This window comes from Salvelinus namaycush, chromosome 30 (genome assembly GCF_016432855.1).
Source record: "Salvelinus namaycush isolate Seneca chromosome 30, SaNama_1.0, whole genome shotgun sequence".
In the NCBI taxonomy this organism is placed as follows: Eukaryota; Metazoa; Chordata; class Actinopteri; order Salmoniformes; family Salmonidae; genus Salvelinus; species Salvelinus namaycush.
In genome coordinates this window covers 28187544-28212711 of record NC_052336.1, presented here as the reverse complement: position 1 = coordinate 28212711, position 25168 = coordinate 28187544, and the positions used below count along the sequence as shown (strand labels likewise).

At 40.8% G+C, this 25168-nt stretch overlaps 1 protein-coding gene across 1 annotated transcript in view; it reads left to right on the top strand.

The window, feature by feature from the left end:
• The first annotated feature begins 8221 nt into the window (after window positions 1-8221).
• LOC120025205 (CD151 antigen-like) overlaps window positions 8222-25168 on the top strand; it is a 53563-nt gene continuing 36616 nt past the window's right edge. Inside the window, exons 1-2 of the mRNA XM_038969670.1 lie at window positions 8222-8423; window positions 18327-18420. Of these exons, the coding sequence (XP_038825598.1) occupies window positions 18328-18420 (93 nt within the window). The 5' untranslated portion in view covers window positions 8222-8423; window position 18327. The remainder of the gene's footprint in view (window positions 8424-18326; window positions 18421-25168) is intronic.

Below are 25168 nucleotides of genomic sequence, written 5' to 3'. Positions count from 1 at the left end.
CCATTTTTATGGAATGGTCTGCTTATCCATGTGAGAGACAGAGACTCGGACTCAACCTTTGAGTCTTTATTGAAGACTCATCTCTTCAGTAGGTCATATGATTTAGTGTAGTCTGGCCCAGGAGTGTGAAGGTGAACGGAAAGGCACTGGAGCAATGAACCGCCCTTGCTGTCTCTGCCTGGCCGGTTCCCCTCTCTCCACTGGGATTCTCTGCCTCTAACCCTATTACAGGGGCTGAGTCACTGGCTTACTGGTGCTATTTCATGCTGTCACTTGAGTGAGTTAAGTCACTGACGTGATCTTCCTGTCCGGGTCGGCGCCTCCCCTTGGGTTGTGCTGTGGCGTAGATCTTCGTGGGCTATACTCGGCCTTGTCCCAGGATGGTAAGTTGGTGGTTGAAGATATCCCTCTAGTGGTGTGGGGTCTGTGCTTTGGCAAAGTGGGTGGGGTTATATCCTCCTTGCTGTCTCCAGTCCACCTGGCCGTACTGCTGCTCCAGTTTCAACTGTTCTGCCTGCGGCTATGGAACCCTGACCTGTTCACCAGACGTGCTACCTGTCCCAGACCTGCTGTTTTCAACTCTCTAGAGACAGCAGGAGCGGTAGAGATACTCTGAATGATCGGCTATGAAAAGCCAACTGACATTTACTCCTGAGGTGCTGACCTGTTGCACCCTCGACAACCACTGTGATTATTATTATTTGACCCTGCTGGTCATCTATGAACATTTGAACATCTTGGCCATGTTCTGTTATAATCTCCACCTGGCATAGCCTCCACCCCTCATAGCCTGGTTCCTCTCTAGGTTTCTTCCTAGGTTATGGCCTTTCTATGGAGTTTTTCCTAGCCACCGTGCTTCTACACCTGCATTGCTTGCTGTTTGGGGTTTTAGGCTGGGTTTCTGTACAGCACTTTGTGACATCAGCTTATGTAAGAAGGGCTTTATAAATACATTTGATTGATGAGAGGGATTAATAGTCTTGGTTGATCCAACTTTGTTTTTACATATTGTGGTGTTACACAAGGTCACTGGAGGGGAAAGACTGTTACATAGACAGGCAGGCAGTCAGGAAGGCAAGCAGGCAAATGACAGGTGTAACCCACTGAGTGGCGAAATCTTCACTGTCTGAACTATTCCCCTTCTTTACGGTCACTACCTGGTGCGTAGGTCTGTTTCCCAAACACAAAAACACACACGCACACAAAGGGTTACTCAAAATAATTGATATGACTATGTTCAGTTGCGGATTTAGGTATAGACAACATGGGCAGCCGCCCAGGGCAGCATCTTGCCGGAGGTGGCAAGATGCCAGGTTGACCTCAGGTCTCCCCACTGGAAGCCCGAGATAGGTGGAGTGGGTAATCTATCAAATAGCGCACCTCTAACTTTGTACAGTACTAATGCAATTAGTCAAATCCGTCACACTCCGAAATGCTACCAAATAAACCAGGTTCTCTTCTTTATAAGTGTGTTATTCTATTTGTGTATTTGTGTGATATAGGATTTGTGAAATTTAGTTTTATTTGTGTTTTGTTAGCAATAGGGTAATAGTGTAATAATTCAATTTGCTTTTATATTTGTATTTATATACTACAATTTGTTTATATTTGTCTTTGTTACTTCTTTTTGAAATTTATGAGTCTTATTTTTGTATATATTTTTATGTTTATATAGTTTTAAATGTTATGATTATTTATTTGTGTTGGTCCAAATGTCTGAATAAAAATGACAGTTAGTGCAGAATGGTGCTGAAGGGGGGGTTCGCCCAGGGAGCCATACATTTACATTTAAGTCATTTAGCAGACACTCTTATCCAGAGCGACTTACAAGTACATACATTCATACTTTTTTTTTTTTTGTACTGGCCCCCCGTGTGAATCGAACCCACAACCCTGGCGTTGCAAGCGCCATGCTCTACCAACTGAGCCACACGGGGCCTACATACAGGCTAGAACCGCCACTGACTATGTTGCATGAACATCCAGGACAGTATTGTTGAGTGGTTCACACCGTAGGTGTGTACAATACTTTAGGTGTGCCTGATTTGGCTTTCCAGGCACAATAGCACCCATGGGATAGTTCTAAAAGTGCAACCCCTGCCCATCCGACACTGACACCAGGTGAGCTAAACCAAGTGCACCTAAAGTAACTGAAAAAAAACAACAAATAGAATTGACCCAGGTCTGACTGGCACTGTCTGCCTAAACTAAGATCACTTCTTAACAGGGTTGGTTTAGGCACCACATACTGTAACTTAATTAGTTAAAGTAAACTGGCCCGTCTCGACACAATTAACAAGACCTGACCTTTTGCGCCTTGTAAAAGTAACTTGTCTGGTCGGAGTGGCACAATGGCAGACTCACCGCCTCTGTCACCCGCTGGGTGTGTTTCACATAGGTGAAAGGATTATGACTGTGTGTTATGCTGCCCAATGCCATGCTCACAGAAGTAAGGACAGAAGATAGGTTTTCTCCACCATATTTCTTACACCAGTTTCCCTTCAAAATCCATTAACAGAAGTGATCAAGTGCTGAAGATCATTGGGACTCAGAGATGGTCTGCTTTATGCTATAGCATGGCCTACTGGATTAAAACCATTGACCTAGCCTAGGCCACTCCAGCTGCAGGAGCAGAGAAGCCTAAACATAACCATGACCCCATTGACCTATACATTAGTTAACCCTTTAATCATCACCTTCTGTTAAAATGTGCAACATAATGAAGATGTTGGCATATGACCTCTTACTTTACATAGTCATGACATTCAGTACAATGATACCTACAGTTTTGCTATTTAACTAGGATTAACGCTGTAGTCTTGCATTCACTCTGCCTGGGAATCAAGGCTTCAAGTGTTGTGGCCTCCAAGAGTAATAATAATGGCCACACCGGGATATTATCTGGTCTGAGTCCTATCCATCACAGATTGACTGCTTGGCATAAATTGTGATTTAAATTGGTATGGTGCTGGCAGCAGTGGGACCAAGTTGTGTGGTGGATTTGAGAGATAAAGTACCAGCATATTCACAAAAATATATATAAAAAATATATATATATAAATATAAATGCATGAGCTGAAATAAAAGATCCCAGAAATGTTTCATACTCACAAAAAGCTTATTTCTCTCAAATGTTTGAAATTTGCTTACATCCCTGTTTGTGATCATTTCTTCTTTGCCAATATAATCCATTCACCTGACAGGTGTGGTATATCAAGAAGCTAATTAAACAGCAAGATCATTACACAGGTGCACCTTGTGCTGGAGACAATAAAAGGCCACTCTAAAATGTGCAGTTTTGTCACACAACGCCACAGATGTCTCAAGTTTTGAGGGAGCATGCAATTGGCATGCTGACTGAAGGAATATTCACCAGAGGTGTTTCCAGCCACTTTGCACAGCCATTGAAGAGGAGTGGGTCAACATTCCACAGGCCACAATCAACAGCCTGATCAACTCTATGCGAAAGAGATGTGTCGCGCTGCTTGAGGCACGCCAGCTACTGACTGGTTAACTGATGCACTTCCCTACTTTTTTTTTAAGGTATCTGTGACCAACAGATGCATATCTGTTTTCCCAGTCATGTGAAATCCATAGACTAAGGCATAAGGAATTTATTTCAATTGACCGATTTCCTTATATGAACTATAACTCAGTGAAATCTTTGAAATTGCTGCGTTTATATTTTTGTTCAGTTTAATAAGCCATTTCAGCATGGTTTACCATGCCTATGACTTCACTCTACAATTGTCACTGAGGCTTCATGACCACTAACTCTATCGCCTCGATCAGACCAACAGCGTCGGTGCATCAATGCTGCGAAAAATCTATTTGTAAATTTGTAATCCAACTTTTACTGGATATGCATGCAGCAGACGTTCAACGTTCCCCTTTTGCTACTACTTCTGTCAAATCTACACATACAATTTGATGAATCCGTTGGATATATCCAACGTATGCACCACACAGAACACATAACTATGCAATGAAATGCTGCAAGGGCAAACACAGCGTTCCATTGAAAATGAATATACTTCTGATATACCAAAACGCAAAACCCTGTTGGTCTGATGAAGGCGGACCCCCCCCCCCCCTCCCTGTGTTTTACGCAATGCCTGGATTTGAACCTTTATTTATAGCTTTTCATGAAACTGTCTCGTATTATTTTCAGACAATTGCTTTCGTTTTGTGGTGTAATTCTCATTTCTGGATATGGCTTAAAATACAGGATAACATTTTGCTATATCACATGATCGCGCAAAACACAGGGCCCTAGTCATATCATTCTTGGCCAGTCAAAAGTGCAGCCTATATCAGAATTGGGCTGCTTGTGTAAACGCAGAGATGTCTGCTTGTTGAGTAGACAGGCAGCGTCCACTGTCTCTGTCTCATACTGATACAATCAACCAATTATTGAGTGTTGGTGCTACTGCAGCTTGTGACAAAGCCAGGTAGAGTACTATAGTCCTTACACTTGCTGTGATGGCATCCTGTGAGCCAGCCTTCAAAAACTTCCTAATGACTCCAGATGGACTTTAATGACCTGAGATGCAATCGACATATTTATATATAGCCTCACACTGTGGCAGGTGTGAGGTGGATTAGGACTAGTTTCACACACTGAAGACTCTAGGCCAAGCCTTGCTGGTCCGATGCGCAAACTGTTGCTATAGTTGTTACCTAGTAAACTGACTCACAGTAGCATTTGAACAGTGACATAGGCTAACTTCCAATAAACTGTGCCCAAGAATAATAATAGGCTGCACTTTGTATCATCATTATAATTTTATACATACGGAAAGTTGACGCCATAAGACAAAGATTGTAATTACATATTTGATGTATTGATTTAATTTATTTTCCCTTCTGATTGGAAGATGAATAGCAACTCACCATTCAAACAACCAAACATTTGACTGTGTAAATAGGGAGCCAAAAGCTGCTGGTTACAAGCCAAAAAACAAGCCATCTAGCCAAGCCTGTTTTTGACAGTCCAACCGGCCTCACAACCGCAGACCACATGTAACCAGGCTTATGGTAGAGAAATTAACATTAAATTCTCTGGCAACAGCTCTGGTGGACATTCCTGCAGTCAGAATGTCAATTGCACACTCCCGCAAAACTTGAGACATCTGTGGGATTGTGTTGTGTGACAAAACTGCACATTAAAAGTGGCCTTTAATTGTCCCCAGCACAAGGTGCACATGTGTAATGATAATGTTGTTTAATCAGCTTCTTGATATGCCACACCTGTCAGGTGAATGGAGGATCTTGGCAAAGGAGAAATGCTCACTAACAGGGATGTAATCAAATTTGTGCACAACATTTTAGAGAAATAAGAGTTTTGTTCATATGGAAAATGTCTGGGATTTTTTATTTCAGCTCATGAAACATGGGAACACTTTACATGTTGCATTTATATTTGTTCGATTTAGTATATTTGAGTTTGTTCGGCCTACAACCTTATATTGACATTGTACCTGATAATGATGTTGTCAAGTTTTGCTTTTCGGCTTCTGCCGTGTTTTCAAAGCCTTAGCAACAAAAAGATTGTAAGGGCTAGGTAGTTAATCTCCTTAAGAAGCAACCTGACAGCTTGTTGTCTACAGGAAATGGTGAGCAGTAGTGTCAAGTTTAAGATATTCTGAAAAGCACAATATTGAAATTAAAACACATGATAAAATGAAGCTAGTACCTGAAATGTCCCTTTTTTGAGATGTTGAAGATTTCTCTACGTGGCGTCTACCCACGCGCAATTCTCTCCAAATTACGCAAACTCTCCCGACCATCCACAACACAGCAGTGCACAGACCATTGACACATACGCAACCTCCGCGTCTCCCTTGGTGACAGGTTTTTTCCGCGCTACATCCATAATAGAAGGGCGTGAATTTTTGTACTATGGAACAAACCTCTGCAGCCTTTTTCTATTGCAAACACATTGCGCTCCAAATGTAATATGAAAACAGCCTAGGCCCTACTTCAACGACTCTTTTGTATTGCAACAGGAACAATTGGGCTATTATCATTTAATAGATCAAAATTAAAGTAAGATAAATAAAAGGGTATCTTCATTGGGTTTTCAAATGTGATGTGGTATTTGAAGGTCTGTTTGCAAATATCTAAAACGTAATACCCTCACATTTCAGATGACGCTGACAGTAACTTTGAATATATAGCCGGCCCTATTTACAATACTACGGTAATGCATAACATGAAACCGACCCAAATGTAAACCATTGCCATCTAGTGGTAATACAACGTTTAGACTTGACGATTCGTAGGCTGTGTACAGTGCATTTAGCGTTCAAACATTGTTGCACATAGGCAATATGTTACCCCATTTCAAGTCAGTCTAATTTTACAATAAAACAAACAGCCAATCTGTCTCTTTTGAAATTAAATTAACATAGAGCATAATGATATGATATGGGATGTCAGCCTAAAGAAAAAAGAATGTGCACAAGGTCAGTGCCATCATACTCAGTTCCAACTGTTGGCTCCCATACCCGCTTATATCATTTTCTTTATATGGTTAGGTGCATATGCTTTTTCGATTGACATAAATGTATTTTGTGTTTTCCTGCTTACTTTTAGGATATCATATTTTGTTACCTTTTTGAAAGATCATAAATCAGTAGCAAGTAATTTCCATGTAAAATGACCCATTAGCACCAACATGTGAAGTTCATAGGAGCATGTCAAATGAAGGCTATGAGTCTATATCATTAAATAATTAAGGAAAATACATTTTTCAACCATTTTCCATCCTAAAAATGTGGAATAAGCAAAGGCTTTGATTTCCGGTCAAACAGATGGAAACGGGGGTCTTAGAAAACATCTACCAGAAAAAGTATATACATTGCATTCGGAAACTATTCAAACCCCTTCCCTTTTCCCACATTTTGTTACATTACAGCTTTATTTTAAAATGTCAGTTTTTCCCCCTCATCAATCTACACCCAATACCCCATAATGACAGAGCAAAATCTGGTTTAGAAACTTTTGCAAATTTATAAAAAATTTAAAACAGGATAATGAAAGTTCACAGAAATAACAAGTAAAGGTAGAACTATCAATTAGTTATGGTGTTTTTACTGATTCAATTTAGTTTATAAATTAATTAGTGATTAAAACTCAAACCAAATCGGTAATCCAATTTTCCCTGTATCCCAGATAAAAATCTGTATCTGCAGTTAAATTGGCTACAATGGGAAATCATAGTAGTCACAAACCACAGTTGGATTCACAAGTTTGGACAGCACAGTACAGTAAAGTACTACGAAGTAGAGTTCAGTACAGTACTCAGCAGAGCACACTGGAGTTGAGTACACTATAATGTACTGTATTGGGTGAGCGGTTTCTTGTTTGTTTATACAGTTTGTTGAGTGCCAAAGTGGTGTTGGCTTGTGGAGGGATGTATACAGCCGTGATGAATATGGATGACAACTCTCTTGGTAGATTAAAGGGTCTGCAGCTTACCATGAGGTATTCTATATCAGGTGAGCAAAAGGTTGTGATTTCTTTCACAATGTGTTTATGAAGAGACACACTGTACTCTACTTTGCTGTACTTGGATGTCCGAACTTGTGAAACATAGATGTCTATGATTGGTTCAGATTTGGTCCGAACCAGACCAACCAAATTTGGTATTGTTTGGGGGCAGAGCTCATTAAAATAATAGCCAGTGTGTAGAATAATACCCAAAAATGCAAAGGAGGATATTGCATATTTTTACCTTTGTGTACCTATTTAGGATACATCACCATGAAGAGAATGACATTCATAACTATGCATTTCTGTGTAGTATAAATCAGGGACCCATGATGAAATTCAGTTACCTCAATTATGTTACTTGGTGAAAATCCAGTTCACTTACTATAGTTCAATACGCAAAATAGATTTTTTCAAAGTCAATGTGTCATGTCATGTCACATCCTTGAATCATAATTCAGAGCAGATATTTAACAGAGTTTTCAGAAAAAACTGGAACACACAGAATGGAGTACACAGCTCTTCCAGTAAATATGTTTAACTAACATTTACAGTGAACATTATTAAAAATAGTCCTTGTGCATAGAGTTGTAGCCTATGGTTTGGTAAACTTTGAAATCAATATTTTTTGTTTGGCATACGTTTAAAAACTCTGACTCTCAGCGCAAATCCGTTTCCCGTTCGCAAAGCAGCAACCAGGAACATAACTGCCTCAGGGCAGAAAAAAAGCAAGGTGATTGGGGTGGAGTCGACACGACCTAGTGTACAGTCACAGACTCCAGTGGACTAGCTAATCACAAGTTTAGCATTTTGCCCTTCCCCTCTTTGGTTTGGACAATTGAAGGAATCCCTGAAAAATAGAGTTTTAAACGTCTATCTATTATTTTGGATACATCAACGCCTTGATACTTGTAACAACACAGCCGCAGGTAGGTACGGAGCAGCTGCTTCAAGCTTGTTACTTTGTAGAACATTAACATGTTCGACAGCCACAATGTTGCAATTCACAGAAAAGTTAATTTAAACGTACCGTTTTGGATTATAAGGCAACCTATTTATTTATTGTTTTAGTGATACCAAGCAGGGTTTAAATGTCAATTTGAACGTATTACTGCGGCAAAGTGATTGTTGTCTAGCTAGCATGTAGGCTAGGTTAGCTCACAGGAACACAGCAATTATATATTATTTGTGAATCGGAGATACGCAGTCAACTGCTGTGATTAGGTACGCCAAAAATTCTTTAGAACAGGGATCATCAACTAAATCTCCCCCTGTCAGACTTGCTTGTTAGTGGAGATTTCCGCTCTTCACTCCGTTGTCAGTTTAGCCTACATTTCACTGATCTTAGTAGCAGAAAGCATTTTGTGTGTGTCCTTCAAGGCAGCTGTCAATGATCACGTTAGGCTGCGTTATATATATATTTTATTTTTATGGCGGTTTGATCGCAGGGGAGGCACTAGTAATCTCTGCAGTTTTCGGTGTGGCTATTTGTTTCAAGTGTATTAGTCTATAAATAAATCTCTTTGCAAACTTCGTCATGAAAAGTTTATTGCTTGCCTACATTTTACTCCCTCCTCTATGGGCGGAACATATAGTTGTAAATAATTCGTAGACTGCAAATTGACCGCAAGAAGCCCAAACGGATATAATATTTGACTAAAACGTTAAATCATTTCAAACCTTGCTCACATTTTGTATATGGTCACACATACAGTGCCCTGCAAAAGTATTCACACCTTTTGGAATTCGTTACATTTTAATGTGTTACAAATCTACACAAAACACTGTAATGTCAAAGTGTAAGATGTTTTTGTTTGTTGGGGGGGTAAATACACAATTCATAACTAAAATATAGTCGTTGTGTAAGTTTTCAGCCCCTTTGTTTAGGCAAGTTAAAATTAGTTCAGGAGTACAATGTGGCTTAACAAATACATTTGAATGAGCAGTTGCCATACCAAGCAGTCAGGATGCTCTCGATGGTGCAGCTGTAGAACCTTTTGAGGATCTGAGGACCCATGCTGAATCTTTTCAGTCTCTTGAGGGGGAATACGTTTTGTTGTGCCCTCTTCACGACTGTCTTGGTGTGCTTGGACCATGTTAGATTGTTGGTGATGTGGACATCAAGGGACTTGAAGCTCTCAACCTGCTCCACTACAGCCCCGTCGATGAGAATGGGGGTGTGCTCGGTCCTCCTTTTCCTGTAGTCCATAATCATCTCCTTAGTCTTGATCACGTTGAGGGAGAGGTTGTTGTCCTTGCATCACACGGTTAGGTCTCTGACCTCCTCCCCATAGGCTGTCTCGTCGTTGTCGGTGATCAGGCCTCCCACTGTTGTGTCATCTGCAAACTTAATGATAGTGTTGGAGTCGTGCCTGGCCGTGCAGTCATGAGTAATCAGGGACTACAGGAGGGGACTGAGCACACACCCCTGTGGGGCTCCTGTGTTGAGGATCAGTGTGGCGGATGTGTTGTTACCTACCCTTACCACCTGGGGGCGGCCCGTCAGGAAGTCCAGGATCCAGTGGCAAAGGGAGGTGTTTAGTCCCAGGGTCCTTAGCTTAGTGATGAGCTTTGAGGGCACTATGGTGTTAAACGCTGAGCTGTAGTCAATGAATAGCATTCTCACATAGGTGTTCCTTTTGTCCAGGTGTGTAAGGGCAGTGTGGAGTGAAATAGAGATTGCATCATCTGTGGATCTTTTGGGGCGGTATGCAAATTGGAGTGGGTCTAGGGTTTCTGGGATGATGGTGTTGTGAGCCATGACCAGCCTTTCAAAGCACTTCATGGCTACAGACGTGAGTGCTACGGGTCGGTAGTCATTTAGGCATGTTACCTTAGTCCCTGTGCCCAAGAACACTATGGTGGTCTGCTTGAAACATGTTTTGTATTACAGACTGAGACAGCGAGACGTTGAAAATGTCAGTGAAGACACTTGCCAGTTGGTCAGCGCATGCTCGGAGTACACATCCTGGTAATCCGTCTGGCCCTGCGGCCGCGTGAATGTTGCTCGCTGTTCTGATTTCTAGAAGCTCTATTCGGTCATAAGACACGGTGGCAGAAAGATTATGTATAAAATAAGTTACAAATAACGCAAAAAAACATACACAATAGCACAATTGGTTACGGTATTGTAAAACGGCAGTCATCTCCTTCAGCGCCATTTCTTAATATGCCAGTCGTTTGCAAAATACCCCAAAACCTATGTATTAATTATTATAATGGATTTTATTTATCATTAATCTAATTAATAATAGTTTGACTAAACACGTGTAGGCCTATAGCCAATATAAAAGTATACGAATGTGAAGGAACATGGTTTCTTCTGTCAAGTCCTAAACATGTCTGGAACTGGAAGGGTTCAAGGCCTTCAAATACTTGAATGATCTGTCATGCACAGGAGACAAGTCAGTGATTACTCATTGGGGGTAAGTTGTGAGCCTATTTCATACAGGCGTGGTATGTCTGGGGTATTTCTGCTTGTCAGCGGTCTTGTATTGAGCAGTAGGCGACTCAATTAAGATTTAAGGAAAAAGGGGATTTCAGTGTTCAAAATGTGAACATCCATGTACGTTTTCAGTGTTGAACCCTGTGTATTGAAAGAGCCTTTGATTTTGTATGTCTCAGATTAGGAATTTAAATTGGACCTCTTTAGTGTATTGTGCTCCTCCTGTACACATTCGTTTTCTTTACTCAGCTGCCCCATTGATGTACATAATACAAGGATGAGTTCCTGTCAAAGGTTTGTTTGAATTTAATCGACAGGGACACACTAAAGGGGTCCACCCTAACAGATGGTCAACAGACACCGGGCAGGTTCAGTCGACAGACCCCCACACAAATATAGGCCTACACACACTGTAAAACCATGAACGCTTGATGACGTAACCTACATTGTCTGCTAATGCCAAATGTAAGCATGGTGTGCTTACTTAATGAGTTGCTGGATATGGAGTTCTCTATATTAGATGCCAGAAAAGTTATTCCACCAGAAATAGCTTTGGCTACTGTACGTTTAACATTTTGTTTTTGGAGACACACAAGTGTAATAGGGATGTTAATGTCAGCAAGTCCTAGTCATGCCCACATCATTTTTGTGGGCCATGTGTGACAATTTTTACTTTACCGTCTTTTTTGTTGACCATGCCCTCCTTTTGCCTGTGGATATAAACTCTGTATGATCTCACTGGTTTTATGCTCCTCAACCCACCTGAAAGGGCATCCACAGACACGAATGAACTCAGTGACTCAGCGTGTAACTCATTGGGGTGTTGACTATATATGTTCAGGCCAACTTTTGATCTCCTATATAGAGAGATATTGTTATAGATATGACCTTTTTATGAAATCAATCCAAATATATTATTGGTCACATGAATTAAGTATGCACTCTGAGAACGCATGATGCTGATGTGCTCAGTGTTATAGTGAATATAAGCCCGTTCAAACAGTTCACTACAGCACAATGCAAATGCGTCTTCATTCCACAGCTGTTGTTTGCTTTGTCCTCTCTTCCCTATGCTGGTCGGCAGTAGCCTGTTACAGTAGGCTCGAGAAGGCTGTCGTGTGTGTGTGTGTGCACGAGTGGTGTAGATAAGGCTCTTACTATTACAGAAAGCTTAGATTAGTACACTCTGGTACGGCCTGTGTGTGTGGGAGAGACAGACGGAGGAAGAGGAGAGGGCAGGTCTGGACGTGACTGATGAGTTAAAGGTGCTGTATGGTCAATCCAACGTCATTAAAACTCGTTTTTTCAACCACTCCACACATTTCTTGTTAACAAACTATGGTTTTGGCAAGTCGGTTAGGACATCTACTTTGTGCATGACACAAGTCATTTTTCCAACAATTGTTTACAGACAGATTATTTCACTTATAATTCACTGTATCACAATTCCAGTGGGTCAGAAGTTTACATACACTAAGTTGACTGTGCCTTTAAACAGCTTGGAAAATTCCAGAAAATTATGTCATGGCTTTAGAAGCTTCTGATAGGCTAATTGACATCATTTGAGGCAATTGGAGGTGTACCTGTGGATGTATTTCAAGGCCTACCTTCAAACTCAGTTCCTCTTTGCTTGACATCATGGGAAAATAAAAAGAAACCAGCCAAGACCTCAGAGAAAAAATTGTAGACCTCCACAAGTCTGGTTCATCCTTGGGAGCAATTTCCAAACGCCTGAAGGTACCACGTTCATCTGTACAAACAATAGTACACAAGTATAAACACCATGGGAGCACGCAGCCATCATACCGCTCATCCTAGAGATGAATGTACTTTGGTGCGAAAAGTGCTAATCAATCCCAGAACAGCAGCAAAGGACCTTGTGAAGATGCTGGAGGAAACAGGTACAAAAGTATCTATATCCACAGTAAAACAAGTCCTATATCGACATAACCTGAAAGGCCGCTCAGCAAGGAAGAAGCCACTGCTCCAAAACCGCCATTAAAAAAATCAAGACTACGGGTTGCAACTGCACATAGGGACAAAGATCATACTTTTTGGAGAAATGTCCTCTGGTCTGATGAAACAAAAATAGAACAGTTTTGCCATAATGACCATCGTTATGCTTGGAGGAAAAAGGGGGAGGCTTGCAAGCTGAAGAACACCATCCCAACCGTGAAGCACGGGGGTGGCAGCATCATGTTGTGGGGGTGCTTTGCTGCAGGTGGGACTGGTGCACTTTACAAAATAGATGGTGTCATGAGGGAGGAAAATTATGTAAATATATTGAAGCAACATCTCAAGACATCAGTCAGGAAGTTAAAGCTTGGTCGCAAATGGGTCTTCCAAATAGACAATGACCCCAATCATACTTCCAAAGTTGTGGCAAAATGGCTTAAGGACAACAAAGTCTTGGAGTGGCCATAACAAAACTCTGACCTCAATCCTATAGAAAATGTGTGGGCAGAACTGAAAAAGCATGTGTGAGCAAGGAGGCCTACAAACCTGACTCAGTTACACTAGCTCTGTTAGGAGGAGTGGGCCTTAAATTCACCCAACTTATTGTGGGAAGTTTGTGGAAGGATACACGAAACGTTTGACCCAAGTGAAACAATTTAAAGGCAATGCTACCAAATACTAATTGAGTGTATGTTAACTTCTGACCCACTGGGAATGTGATGAAAGAAATAAAAGCTGAAATAAATAATTCTCAACCATTATTCTGACATTTCACATTCTTAAAATAGTGGTGATCCTAACTGACCTAAGACATGGAATTTTTACTAGGATTAAATGTCAGGAATTGTGAAACTGAGTTTAAATGTATTTGGCTAAGGTGTATGTAAACTTCCGACTTCATCTGTATGTAAGAATGCTGTTTATTGACTATAGCTCAGCCTTCATCACCATAGTGCCCTCCAAGCTCATCACTAAGCCCAGGGCCCTGGGTCTGAACCCCTCCCTGTTCAGCTGGGTCCTGGACTTCCTGACGGGCCGACCCCAAGGGGTGAAGGTAGCCAACAACACCTCCACCACGCTGATCCTCAACACTGGGGCCACACAGGGGTGTGTGCTCAGCCCTGTCCTGTACTCCCTGTTCGAGTGACAGCCTACAGGGAGGAGGTGAGAGCCCTGGCGGATTGGTGCCAAGAAAATGACCGCTCCCTCAACAAAACAAACAAGCTGATCGTGGACTACAGAAGACAGCAGAGAGTGCACTCCCACCATCGACATCGACTGGGCCGCAATGGAGAGGGTCAAAGCTTCAAGTTCCTTGGCATGGACATATCTGATGACCTGAAATGGTCCCTTCACATCTCAGGAGGCTGAAGAAATTCTGCTTGGCCTCTAATTCCTACAGATGCACCATTGAGAGCTTCCTGTCTGGCACCGGTGTCACAGGAAGGCCAAGAAGATCATCAAGGACCTCAGTCACCTGAGCTACAGCCTCTTCACCCCGCTACCATCTAGAACGGGTAGGCAACCCTAGTCCTGGAGTGCCGCAGGCACTTCATGTTTTTGATTTAACCGAGCTAGAAGATCAGGCATGTTGAATTTAGGCAATTATTGAACTGATCAATTGGTTCAGTTGGGAACAGAACCCGGTTTCAACCGGTCCCAAGAATAAAGTGATCACTGCACACGGACAACTGCAGCTGTTGGATCACTTCAGAGTTCGTATCTACACCATAATCAAGATGTCGGATGGACTGCAGCTTTGCCTGACACAAAGCTCTATCGCGGACAGGAAAAGAGCAAAAATGGGACGTTATTGCACCTGGATACAATGCACCTCATTTTGGCCAGATATTCTGCTTATTTACTTCCTTAAAGTGACTGAGACTCGACTATTACTTTACTCCAGAGATTGGAAACCACTAGCCTAGCTACTAATTACTGTTTACTTCCTGTTGTCTTGACTTCCTTTTTAGTCACCATGGATGTGGAGTCTCTATACACCACCATTGAACATGAACAAGGTTTGGCAGCTATGCACCATTTCTCGAGTACCCGACCTGAAACTGAGATGCCTCCTACAGAATTCATTGTCTCACTGACTGAATGGACTCTTAATCATAACATCTTTATCTTTCAGGACCGTATTTTTAAACGGGTCAAAGGATGTGCCATGGGAGCTTGCTACAGCCCTTCCTACGCTGGTTTGTACTTGGGAAAATGACTTCATTTTGGATCCTTCTAACAACCATTTCTTTGACCGGATTATATGGTGGGGACGCTATATTGATGATGTTTGCCTGTTTTGGTCCGGCTCAGAAGATGAACGTATTTCCTTCCACCAATACCTTAACAGCATTAACCCTAACATCAAACTAACTATGGAGTACAGCAAGGATAACATTCATTTTTTGGACCTCGACATCAGTAAAAATGACAAAGGTTGTTTGCACACATCAATCTTTAGGAAGCCTACAGATGGGAATACCATTCTGAGGGCAGACAGCTTTCACCCCTAAAGGCTAAAAGAGAATATTCCATATGGCCAATTCCAAAGAGTCCGCAGAATTTGCGATCAGGAAATAGACTACAGGGTCAAATCTGCTGAATTGGAGAATCGCTTCTTGAATCGGGGCTACAGCGTTCAGGTCCTGAAAGATGCAGGTATAAGATTGTATTAGTTGACAGAGAGAACTTGTGGCGAAGGGGAGTGCCTCGTGATACATCAGAGAGTGTATTTTGTTACAAAATACAGCACTGAAGCAGAGAACATTAAAATAATCATAAAAAATAATTGGGGAATCATCCAAAGTGATACGCTACTACGCCAAGTCTTTCCTGAGCCACCAGTCATACATAAGCTTTAAGAGATGTCCTACCCTAAATGACAAATTTGTCCACAGTTATCTTCCGGGTGACTCTCAAAAAACTTGGCTTGACCACAAACCCAAGGGCTCTTTTAAATGTAACCAGTGCAACCATTGCAGAAATATTGCACAGAAAAAGTATTTCGTTGACACCGCTTCCAAAATGGAGTATTATGTCAAGCATTTCATGAACTGCAAAACCACTCATGTCATCTATAGATTGGAATGTCCACAGTGCAAGGTGTTCTACATTGGACGGACAAAGAGACGCCTTCAAGACCGCTTAGCGGAACACAAGTAGGCCATACGGGTAGGCAATGAAGACTACCCCATGGCAAGGCACTACAAGTCCTTACACCATGGCAACCCTGCCTCCCTACAAGCTATGGGTATTGATCATGTTCCGGCCTCTATTAGAAAAGGGGACCGTCTTAAACAGTTAAACCAAAGGGAAAGGTTTTGGATTTACAAACTACAGGCCACTAAATACCCTGGTTTAAATGACGGTATGGATTTCTCACCCTTCCTGTAGGGTTGTGATGGGTTCATTTGCTGTCATCTAGTGGACATTTTGCTCAATTGCCCTCAGCTATGTTTAGACTGTTGTTGTTCATGTTTTGCTATGTTCTAGTGTACTATGGAATATATTGCTTTCTTATTCTTGACACTTCTCCCAGTCATATTTAAGGTTAGAACTACCTTTCTAAGTGTCCTGATACTTCTAGCTTTGAGTTGTATTTTTATGATAACAGCTTCAGTGTTTCACTTTTTAATGTGTATAGTATTGCTTACTAGGTGTGTCCAATCAACATTTTAACCACTCCCTCTTCAAGTTAGGGCTAATTGGAAACGCTGTTCAAAAGAGGACATTGTATTATTTCTTTGTACTCCCTGACGAAGGCCATGCAGCCGAAACGCGTCGGATTTTTAAAACTTTGTTTCTATTGAACATGCCATACAAATAAAGGCATTTTAATTAATTATATGAAGAGTGCCTTGGTCCTCCTTTTTGACGACCAATTCACCCCTTTTACCAAAGAGCGCCTTCTGTCTACTAAAAAATTTACAATTGTGTACCTTAGTAGCGCTTCCCTTCCTCCTCTTTCTACTAGTACAAGCATACATGTATTTTTGTTAAGATTTAAGTTGATTAAAACACAAACTACAGTTATGCATATTATGCATCTAGCCATCTGCCAAGATTAGGAACAATTAGAAACTTGTGTACACCAAGACGTTTGGAGTGGACAGGTAGTAGTTGATGCAGAGAGAGAAGAATTAGATCAGGGTTCAGGGACATCAGGGATAGAAGACCTACAAGTGGTGGACAGAAATGCTAACAAATGAGGGACGAGAAGATGACCATTACGTGACTACGCATGCACTTTTGGTTGGGGGGCATTGTTATATTGTCATCATTCATCCAGGTGATTTCTGTTTTTACCTTTTGTAATACAACAGTAGAGAGGGAAATTTGAAACTTTCTTCAGATAGGCTTTAGGAAGTCAAGTTGAACTAATTAACAAAAAATAGCAGTGCAGGAAATGTGAATGAGCTCTCAGTTAATTCATAGAAATGTGTGTGTGTTACGGTCTTTGTGTGGCTTCTTATCCAGAAAGGTAATTTTTTGCAGATTATTTTTACCAAGCAATAACACCCAATTCAACTGATCATTTCTTGATTGAAGTCTATGATTAGTTGAATCAGATGTGTACTGGTTGGCAAGAACAAAAGCCTAATTTCACATTGATCTCTGTGGATATGTTTGGACCCTGTTATGAGTGCTACTTTCATGATAAAAGTCATGATCAGTTTTAACTTTAGAATATAATCTAATTGTACGTAAGAAATGTCAGTTTAAGATTTGAACATTTGGAAATGAATTCAAATAGATTATTTAAGAGGTGGGCTTATTTGGAACACCCATGGGTTTAAAGCCCATTGCTGACTTTTCATATATTATTATCAAATATTTGTATGTCTTATTAAATAATATTGTAAGTAAAGCCTCAACTTCCCATGAAACATTTATTTCATCAAAATTAGGACAGTATATGTTAAAAATATTTAAAAATAGATTTTGGTTGGCTTAATAGGCACACTTATATTGTTCCAAACATTGTCTAAAAATAAGCAAAATCAAAAAGTTAACTTTTGAGCTATTAATATTTTTTACATTGAATAAATCTATTTAACATGTTTTATTTCATAGTATAGACATACTCCATATTTTAGAGCATACTATAAGGAGTATAATGACACCAAGATGTTGTTCCTACCATGTATGGTTCACAGATGATAGGGCCTTAAAGGAGGCCTGTATATGTAAAAAAAAAAAAAAAAAAAAAAAAAAAACATTTTCTCAATAATGGTTTGTGATACGAATGTAAAAAGCATGTTTAAACATTCTTACTCCAATAAAGCTTTTATTTGAGAATTGCCAGAACGATCTGTGATTAGCAAAAATAGGATTATTCTGTGTCTGGGGAAACTGGCCCTAAAAGAAACAACGGATACAGGGTTAACTGTTTGAACATTTCAAATCCACCTCTCTCTTTCTCCGACAGCATGGGGGCACCAGCGACAGCGTACGACGAGAAGGAAACATGCGGAACCGTCTGTCTGAAGTACCTCCTATTCACATTCAACTTCCTCTTCTGGGTGAGTCTGTCTGCCTGCATGTGACTTTCATGCTGGGAGGACAACCCCTCTGAGAAATATGGTATTTTGTATCTTTCCGGTGTCCACAGACCAACACAACACCACCAGGCATTCCATCCCACGTTCCCTATATCGCACAACTGTTACCCAGCCCGCTAGACGGAACAGCTAGTCAGCCACACTGGGGGGAAATTGAGAATTCTACTAGTTATGATTCTGTTCCTTTACAATTTTGTCAGTGTCAAGATAACATTATGTCGGGGCGATGTTTAAGTTAGCAGCAGCTACTGTATTTCCTCTGTAAAATCTTATTTAATATATCTAATGCAGTGCCTTCAGACAGTATTCACACTCCTTGATTTCCCCCCATTTTGTTGTTACAGCCTGAATTTAAAATGGATTAAATCGAGATTGTGCTGGCCGACACCCAATACGCCATAATGCCAAAGTGTAATTATGATATTGGACATTTTTACAAATGTAATAAAAATGAAAAGCTGTAATGTCTTGAGTCAAGTATTCAACTCCATTGTTATGGCAAGCCTAAATAAGTTAAGAAATAAAAATGTGCTTAACATGTCCCATAGTAAGTTGCATGGACTCACTCTGTGTGCAATTATAGTGTTAAACATGAGTTGTGAATAACGTCCCCATCTCTGTACCCCACACATATACAATTATCTGTAAGGTCGAGCAGTGAATTTCAAACAAAGACCAGGGAGGTTTTCCAATGACCTGCAAAGAAGGGCACCGATTGGTAGATGGGTAAAAATATAAAAAGCAGACATTGAATATCTCTTTGAGTGTGTTGAAGTTATTAATTACACTTTGGATGGTGTATCAATACACCCAGTCACTACGAAGATACAGGCGTTCTTCCTAACTCAGTTGTCAGAGAGGAAGAAAACCGCTCAGGGATTTCTCCATGAGGCCAATGGTGACTTTAAAACAGTTACTGCGTTTAATGGCTTTTAGGTTGTAATTTAACAGAGTAAAAAACTCAGACAACTATGAAAAGCTCAGACCAAGTTTATTCACACAAGTGCTGGTATTTAACCCTTCCTCCTATGCTGAGTGTCCTTACACATCTGAACAGCAATACACCTCTGTTGCTTGACAGAACTTCCTCACTTCATCTGACCTGACCTCTGCCCAAGTTCCGCACTACTCCCCAACTCACAGCTGTCCTGTTGACTTGTACCAGACTGTTGCCATTCTCCTTCCCATAGGATCCCTGATATCTAACAATAACATATTCTGACAGAACCCACCACCGTGATAGGAGAAAACTGAGGATAGAGCAACAACATTGTAGTTACTCCACAATACCATCCTAAATGACAGCTTGAAAAGAAGTAAGCCTGGATATACATAATAACATGCATCCTATTTGCTAGGCACTAAAGTAAAACTGCAAAAAATGTGGCTAAGAAATGTACTTTGTCCTGAATACAAAAGCGTTATGTTTGGCGCAAATTCCACACAACACTGAGGACCACCCTTCATGTTTTCAAGCAGGGTGTTGGCTGCATCATGTTATGTTTATGCTTGTCATCGGCAAGGACAAGGGAGTTTTTGGGGGGATAAAGAGAAACGGAATAGAGCTAAACACAGGAAAAATTCTTAAGGAAACCTGGTTGTCTCCGATCCGACAGACACTGGGAGACAAATTCACCTTTCATCAGGACTTAAAAACTGCATTGAATGTTCCTGAGTGGCCTAGTTACAGTTTTGATTTAAATCTACTTGAAAATCTATGGCAAGCCTTGATTGTGGCTGTCTAGCAATGTTCAACAACCAACGTGACAGAGCTTGAATAATAAATAAATTAATAATGTGATAATATTGTACAATCCAGGTGTGGGAAGCTCTTAGAGTACCCAGAAAGACTCACAGCTGTAATCGCTGCCAGAGGTGATTCTAATATGTATTGACTCGGGTGTGAATACTTATTTAAATGACATATTTCTGTATTTCACTTTCAATAAATTAGCAAAAAATTCTAAAAACATGTCTTCACTTTGTCATTATGAGTTATTTTCTATAGATGGTTGAGAAAAGAATACATGTAATCAATTTTGAATTCAGGCTGTAACACAACTCAATGTGGGATAAGTCAATGGGTATGAATGCTTTCTGAAGGCACTGTATATATTTATATTTAGGCTGTTTTCAACCAGATAATATTTTTTGGGGTTTCAGTTCCTCTTTAATCTTAAAATGGTATTGATATTAAGCACTGTGTGTCTAAGACACTATCTTATTAAGCATGCGTTTATGCTTGTCTAAATTTACCTTTACTTCCAGTGCGTGTGTTTGTGCCAGGAGGGAACAACTGCCGCCCTCATTTAAGCCACAAAGTTCAAGGCCGACCGTGGTATTGCAGGCATTGTTTACAGAAAACAGGATCCCCCATAATAGTGAATGAGAAAATGGCAATCTTTGTGTACATATTTAAAAAATAATTTAAGACAATCATGGTACCAATAATTGCTTCTATTACATCAGGTGTATGTCCTTGAACCGATTTATTTTAAAATCGCACACTGAAGGATTTATAATGATTCTTTAGTTTCCAATGGCAGCCTGCAGTACCCCAGTCGGCCTTCAACTTGAGATACTCAATGAGAGGGGGCAGCACTGAACTAGCCTGCAACGTCACTTCCTGGAGTAGCTCAAACCGCACATGTTATGTATCTATGAGACGACATCTTAACCCTACTTCAAATGTGCAATTGAGACTTCACGTAGGAATGAATTGTCACGTGATTGATGACTTTGACCATTCATATATACAGTCGTTGGTGTGTGCGTGCGTGCAGGTATGCGCATGTGATTTCACATGCCCAGTCACGTGAAATCAATAGATTAGGGCCTAATGAATTGATTTCAATTGACTGATTTCCTTATATGATCTTTAACTCAGTAAAATCTGTACAGTATCTGTAAAACAACTGTTTTATGACAGTTTTTGTAAGGGTGCTCCAAAAAAAAAAAATAATAATAATTAAAAAAAATGTACCGGTAGCCTACAGACTTCACGTGTGTAGTTTGTTATTGTTGGTCACCCTGGGGAAGAATGAGCCAATTGGATGATTAGGTGGCCATGATGATATGAGGGCTAGATTAGGAATTTAGAGAGTCAGGACAGATTATTGTGTGTGTACACATACAGTAACAGTCAAAAGTTAGGACACCTCATTCAAGGGTTTTTCTTTATTTTTACTATTTTAGAATAATAGTGAAGACATCAAACTATGAAATAACACAGATGGAATTATGTAGTAACCCAAAAAAGTATTGTTGGCTGCTTTTCATTCACTCTACGGCCCAATTCATCCCAAACCATCTCAATTGGGTTGAGGTCGGGTGATTGTGGAGGCCAGGTCATCTGATGCACTCTCCTTGGTCAAATAGCCCTTACACAGCCTGGAGGTGTATTTTGGGTCTTTGTCCTGTTGATAAACAAATGATAGTCCTACTAAGCGCAAACCAGATGGGATGAAGAATCGCTGAAGAATGCTTTGGTAGCCATGCTGGTTAAGTGTGGCTTGAATTCTAAATAAATCACTGACAGTGTCACCAGCAAAGCACCCCAACACCATCACGCCTCCTCCTCCATGCTTGGCGCTGGGAACCGCAAATGCGGAGATCATTCGTTCACCTACTCTGCTTCTCACAAAGACACGACGGTTGGAGCCAAAAATCTAAAATATCAAGATTGCTCGTGTTTCTTGGCCTAAGCAAGTCTCTTCTTATTGGTGTCCTTTAGTAGTGGTTTCTTTGCAGCAATTTGACCATGAAGGCCTGATTCGCTCTCTCTTCTGAACAGTTGTTGAGATGTCTGTTACTTGTGCTCTGCAGCAGAGGTAACTCTCGGTCTTCCGTTCCTGTGGTGGTCCTCATGAGAGCCAGTTTCATCATAGAGCTTGATGGTTTTTGCGACTGCACTTCAAGAAACTTAGACGTTTTCTGCATTGACTGACCTTCGTGTCTTTAAGTAATGATGGACTGTCTTTTCTCTTTGCTTATTTGAGCTGTTTTTGCCATAATATGGACTTGGTCTTTTACCAAATAGGGCCTCAAACAGCAAGTAAACAAAGTCTGTTTTTACATCCGTTGCGAATGACCGTAGTTCCTCAATGTATCTATTTGAAAAATCTTTCCAGCTCTCTCCTTTTCGATAACCACTCAGCATGAAAGCGGAAAGGAATGTCATGCTCTGATCTGGTGGAAACATCATAAAATAGGCCTAGCTGACTTTCTTATCCGTTGTGCAAATAGTCTACTGCTGTGTCTTTCTGTCTCGAACTCACTGTTGCAGGAAACTCTCCGAGGGCCCAGAATATTTTATACTATGTTTCAAGTTCCTTGAAGACAGGCCATGCGTAGCCAATGTGATTTATAGGATATTTTTTATCAGGATATCATCTACCTGCAGGCTGCAATGTTTTTATTTGTTGGCTTTATGTAGGCTATTTTTACATATTGGCAATTTGCTCCCGAGTGGCGCAGCGGTCTAAGGGACTGCGTCTCAGTGCTAGAGGTGTCGCTACAGACCCTAGTTCGATCCCGGGCTGTATCACAACCGGCCGTGATCGGGAGTCCCATAGGATGGCACAATTGGCCCAGCGTCGTCAGGGTTAGGGGAGGGTTTGGCTTGGATAGGCCGTCATTGTAAAATAAGAATTTGTTCTTAACTGTCTTGCCTAGTTAAATAAAGCTTAAACATTTTTTTTTAATAAGATTTAAATCGTTTTCATTTAGATTGGATTTTGATTAACCACATGACATTGATTTTGAGATGAAGACTTTATTCTAAAATAAATGAAAGTGTTCCATAAAAATGGGGCAGCAGGTAGCCTAGTGGTTAGAGCGTTGGGCCAGTAACCGAAAGGTTGCTGGATCGAATCACCAAGCTGACAAGGTAAAAATCTCTCATTCTGCCCCTGAACAAGGCAGTTAACCCACTGTTCCCCGGTAGGCCGTCATTGTAAATAAGAATGACTTGCCTAGTTAAATAAAGGTAAAAAAAAATCTGAACTTGCACTCCGATAAGTAGAAATTGTACGATAACTTGGCACTTGAAATGGAAAAGTTGCCGACTGGTGTAGCTTATTACAGGCACCGTCAGGAGCTTAATGGCAGAATCTGGAAGGGCAGTGGGAGGAGGGGGGGTCGGGAACAGTCTTACAGAGTACAGTATCTTAACATCAGCGTGACTGACTGCGCTTGTGTTTGTGTATGTATCACAGACTGAAAGTCATTGACATCGAGTGTATTGCCACCCATCTCCTCTGCTCCCTTAGTGAATGAATGACCCTGCGTTACAAGGAGATCAGTAGCTGTGTAAGTGATTGAGTTGGCACGGGGACACGTTTTTTGGCGCAGTGCTGCAACATCTGCTGATGTACAAGTGTAAATGTTTTATGCGGTCGATTTAACCGCTTGTCATAATATTCAAACTGGGATATATTTTCTAAGTTGATATAGGCCTACACTTCTAGAGGGAATTATTATGTTGCGTTTTGAAGAAGAATACACACCAAATACTGGCATTTTAATTAACACTCATGGGAACTATTCCACAGTATTTAATACTGCACAAGGATGAATGGCTATAAGGATTGAAGGTGGCAGTGGTTAATTTGTTTGCCACTGTAGGTGGTGGGCTGTAGCAAGCTATCTGCCTTGGTTTTCGAGATGATCGATCTATGTCAAGGGAGGAGCTGGTTTATAGGGTTCATCCCATTTAGTCGGCTGGTCGATTGTTTGGTCAATAGGCTGTTGGTCGACCGAGATTTCTTTAGTTAAGCAGTAGTGGACTGTTCCATTGTGAAGGCCGTGGGGATGGCACTGTACATCAGTCTAAGACATGTATATGGTTATATTACATAAGAACAATGGTGCAACACTAATACAAAGAATATATATTGTTTTTATAACAAATGCACTTTCTCCCGCAATGGATAGTGGTCGCTGTTGAATTGGCGCCTTTTCCTAGACCGTGTTGCTACAGTGGCAAGAAAAAGTATGTGAACCCTTTGGAATTACCTGGATTTCTGCATACATTGGACATCAAATTTGATCTGATCTTCATAAAATAGGCCTAGCTGACTACTTCAACAATAGACCAACATAGTGTGCTTAAACTAATAACACACAAATGATTGCATTTTTCTTGTCTATATTGACTACATCATTTAAACATTCACAGTGTAAGTTGGAAAAAGTATGTGAACCCCTAGGCTAATGACCAAAAGCTAATTGGAGTCAGGTGTCAGCTAACCTGGAGTCCAATCAATGAGACGAGATTGGAGATGTAGGTTAGAGCTGTCTTGCCCTATAAAAAACACTCACAAAATTTGAATTTGCTATTCAGAAGAGGCATTGCCTGATGTGAACCATGCCTCGAACTAAAGATATCTCAGAAGACCTAAGATTAAGAATTGTTGCCTTGCATAAAGCTGGAATGGGTTACAAAGTATCTCTAAAAGCCTTGATGTTCATCAGTCCATGGTAAGACAAATTGTCTATAAATGGAGAAAGTTCAACACTGTTGCTACTCTCCCTAGGAGTGGCCGTCCTGCAAAGATGACTACAAGAGCACAGCTCAGAATGCTCAATGAGGTTAAGAAGAATCGTAGTGTCAGCAGAAGACTTACAGAAATCTCTGGAACAGGCTAACAACTCTGTTGACGAGTTTTCGATACGTAAAACACTAAACAAGAATGGTTTTCATGGGAGG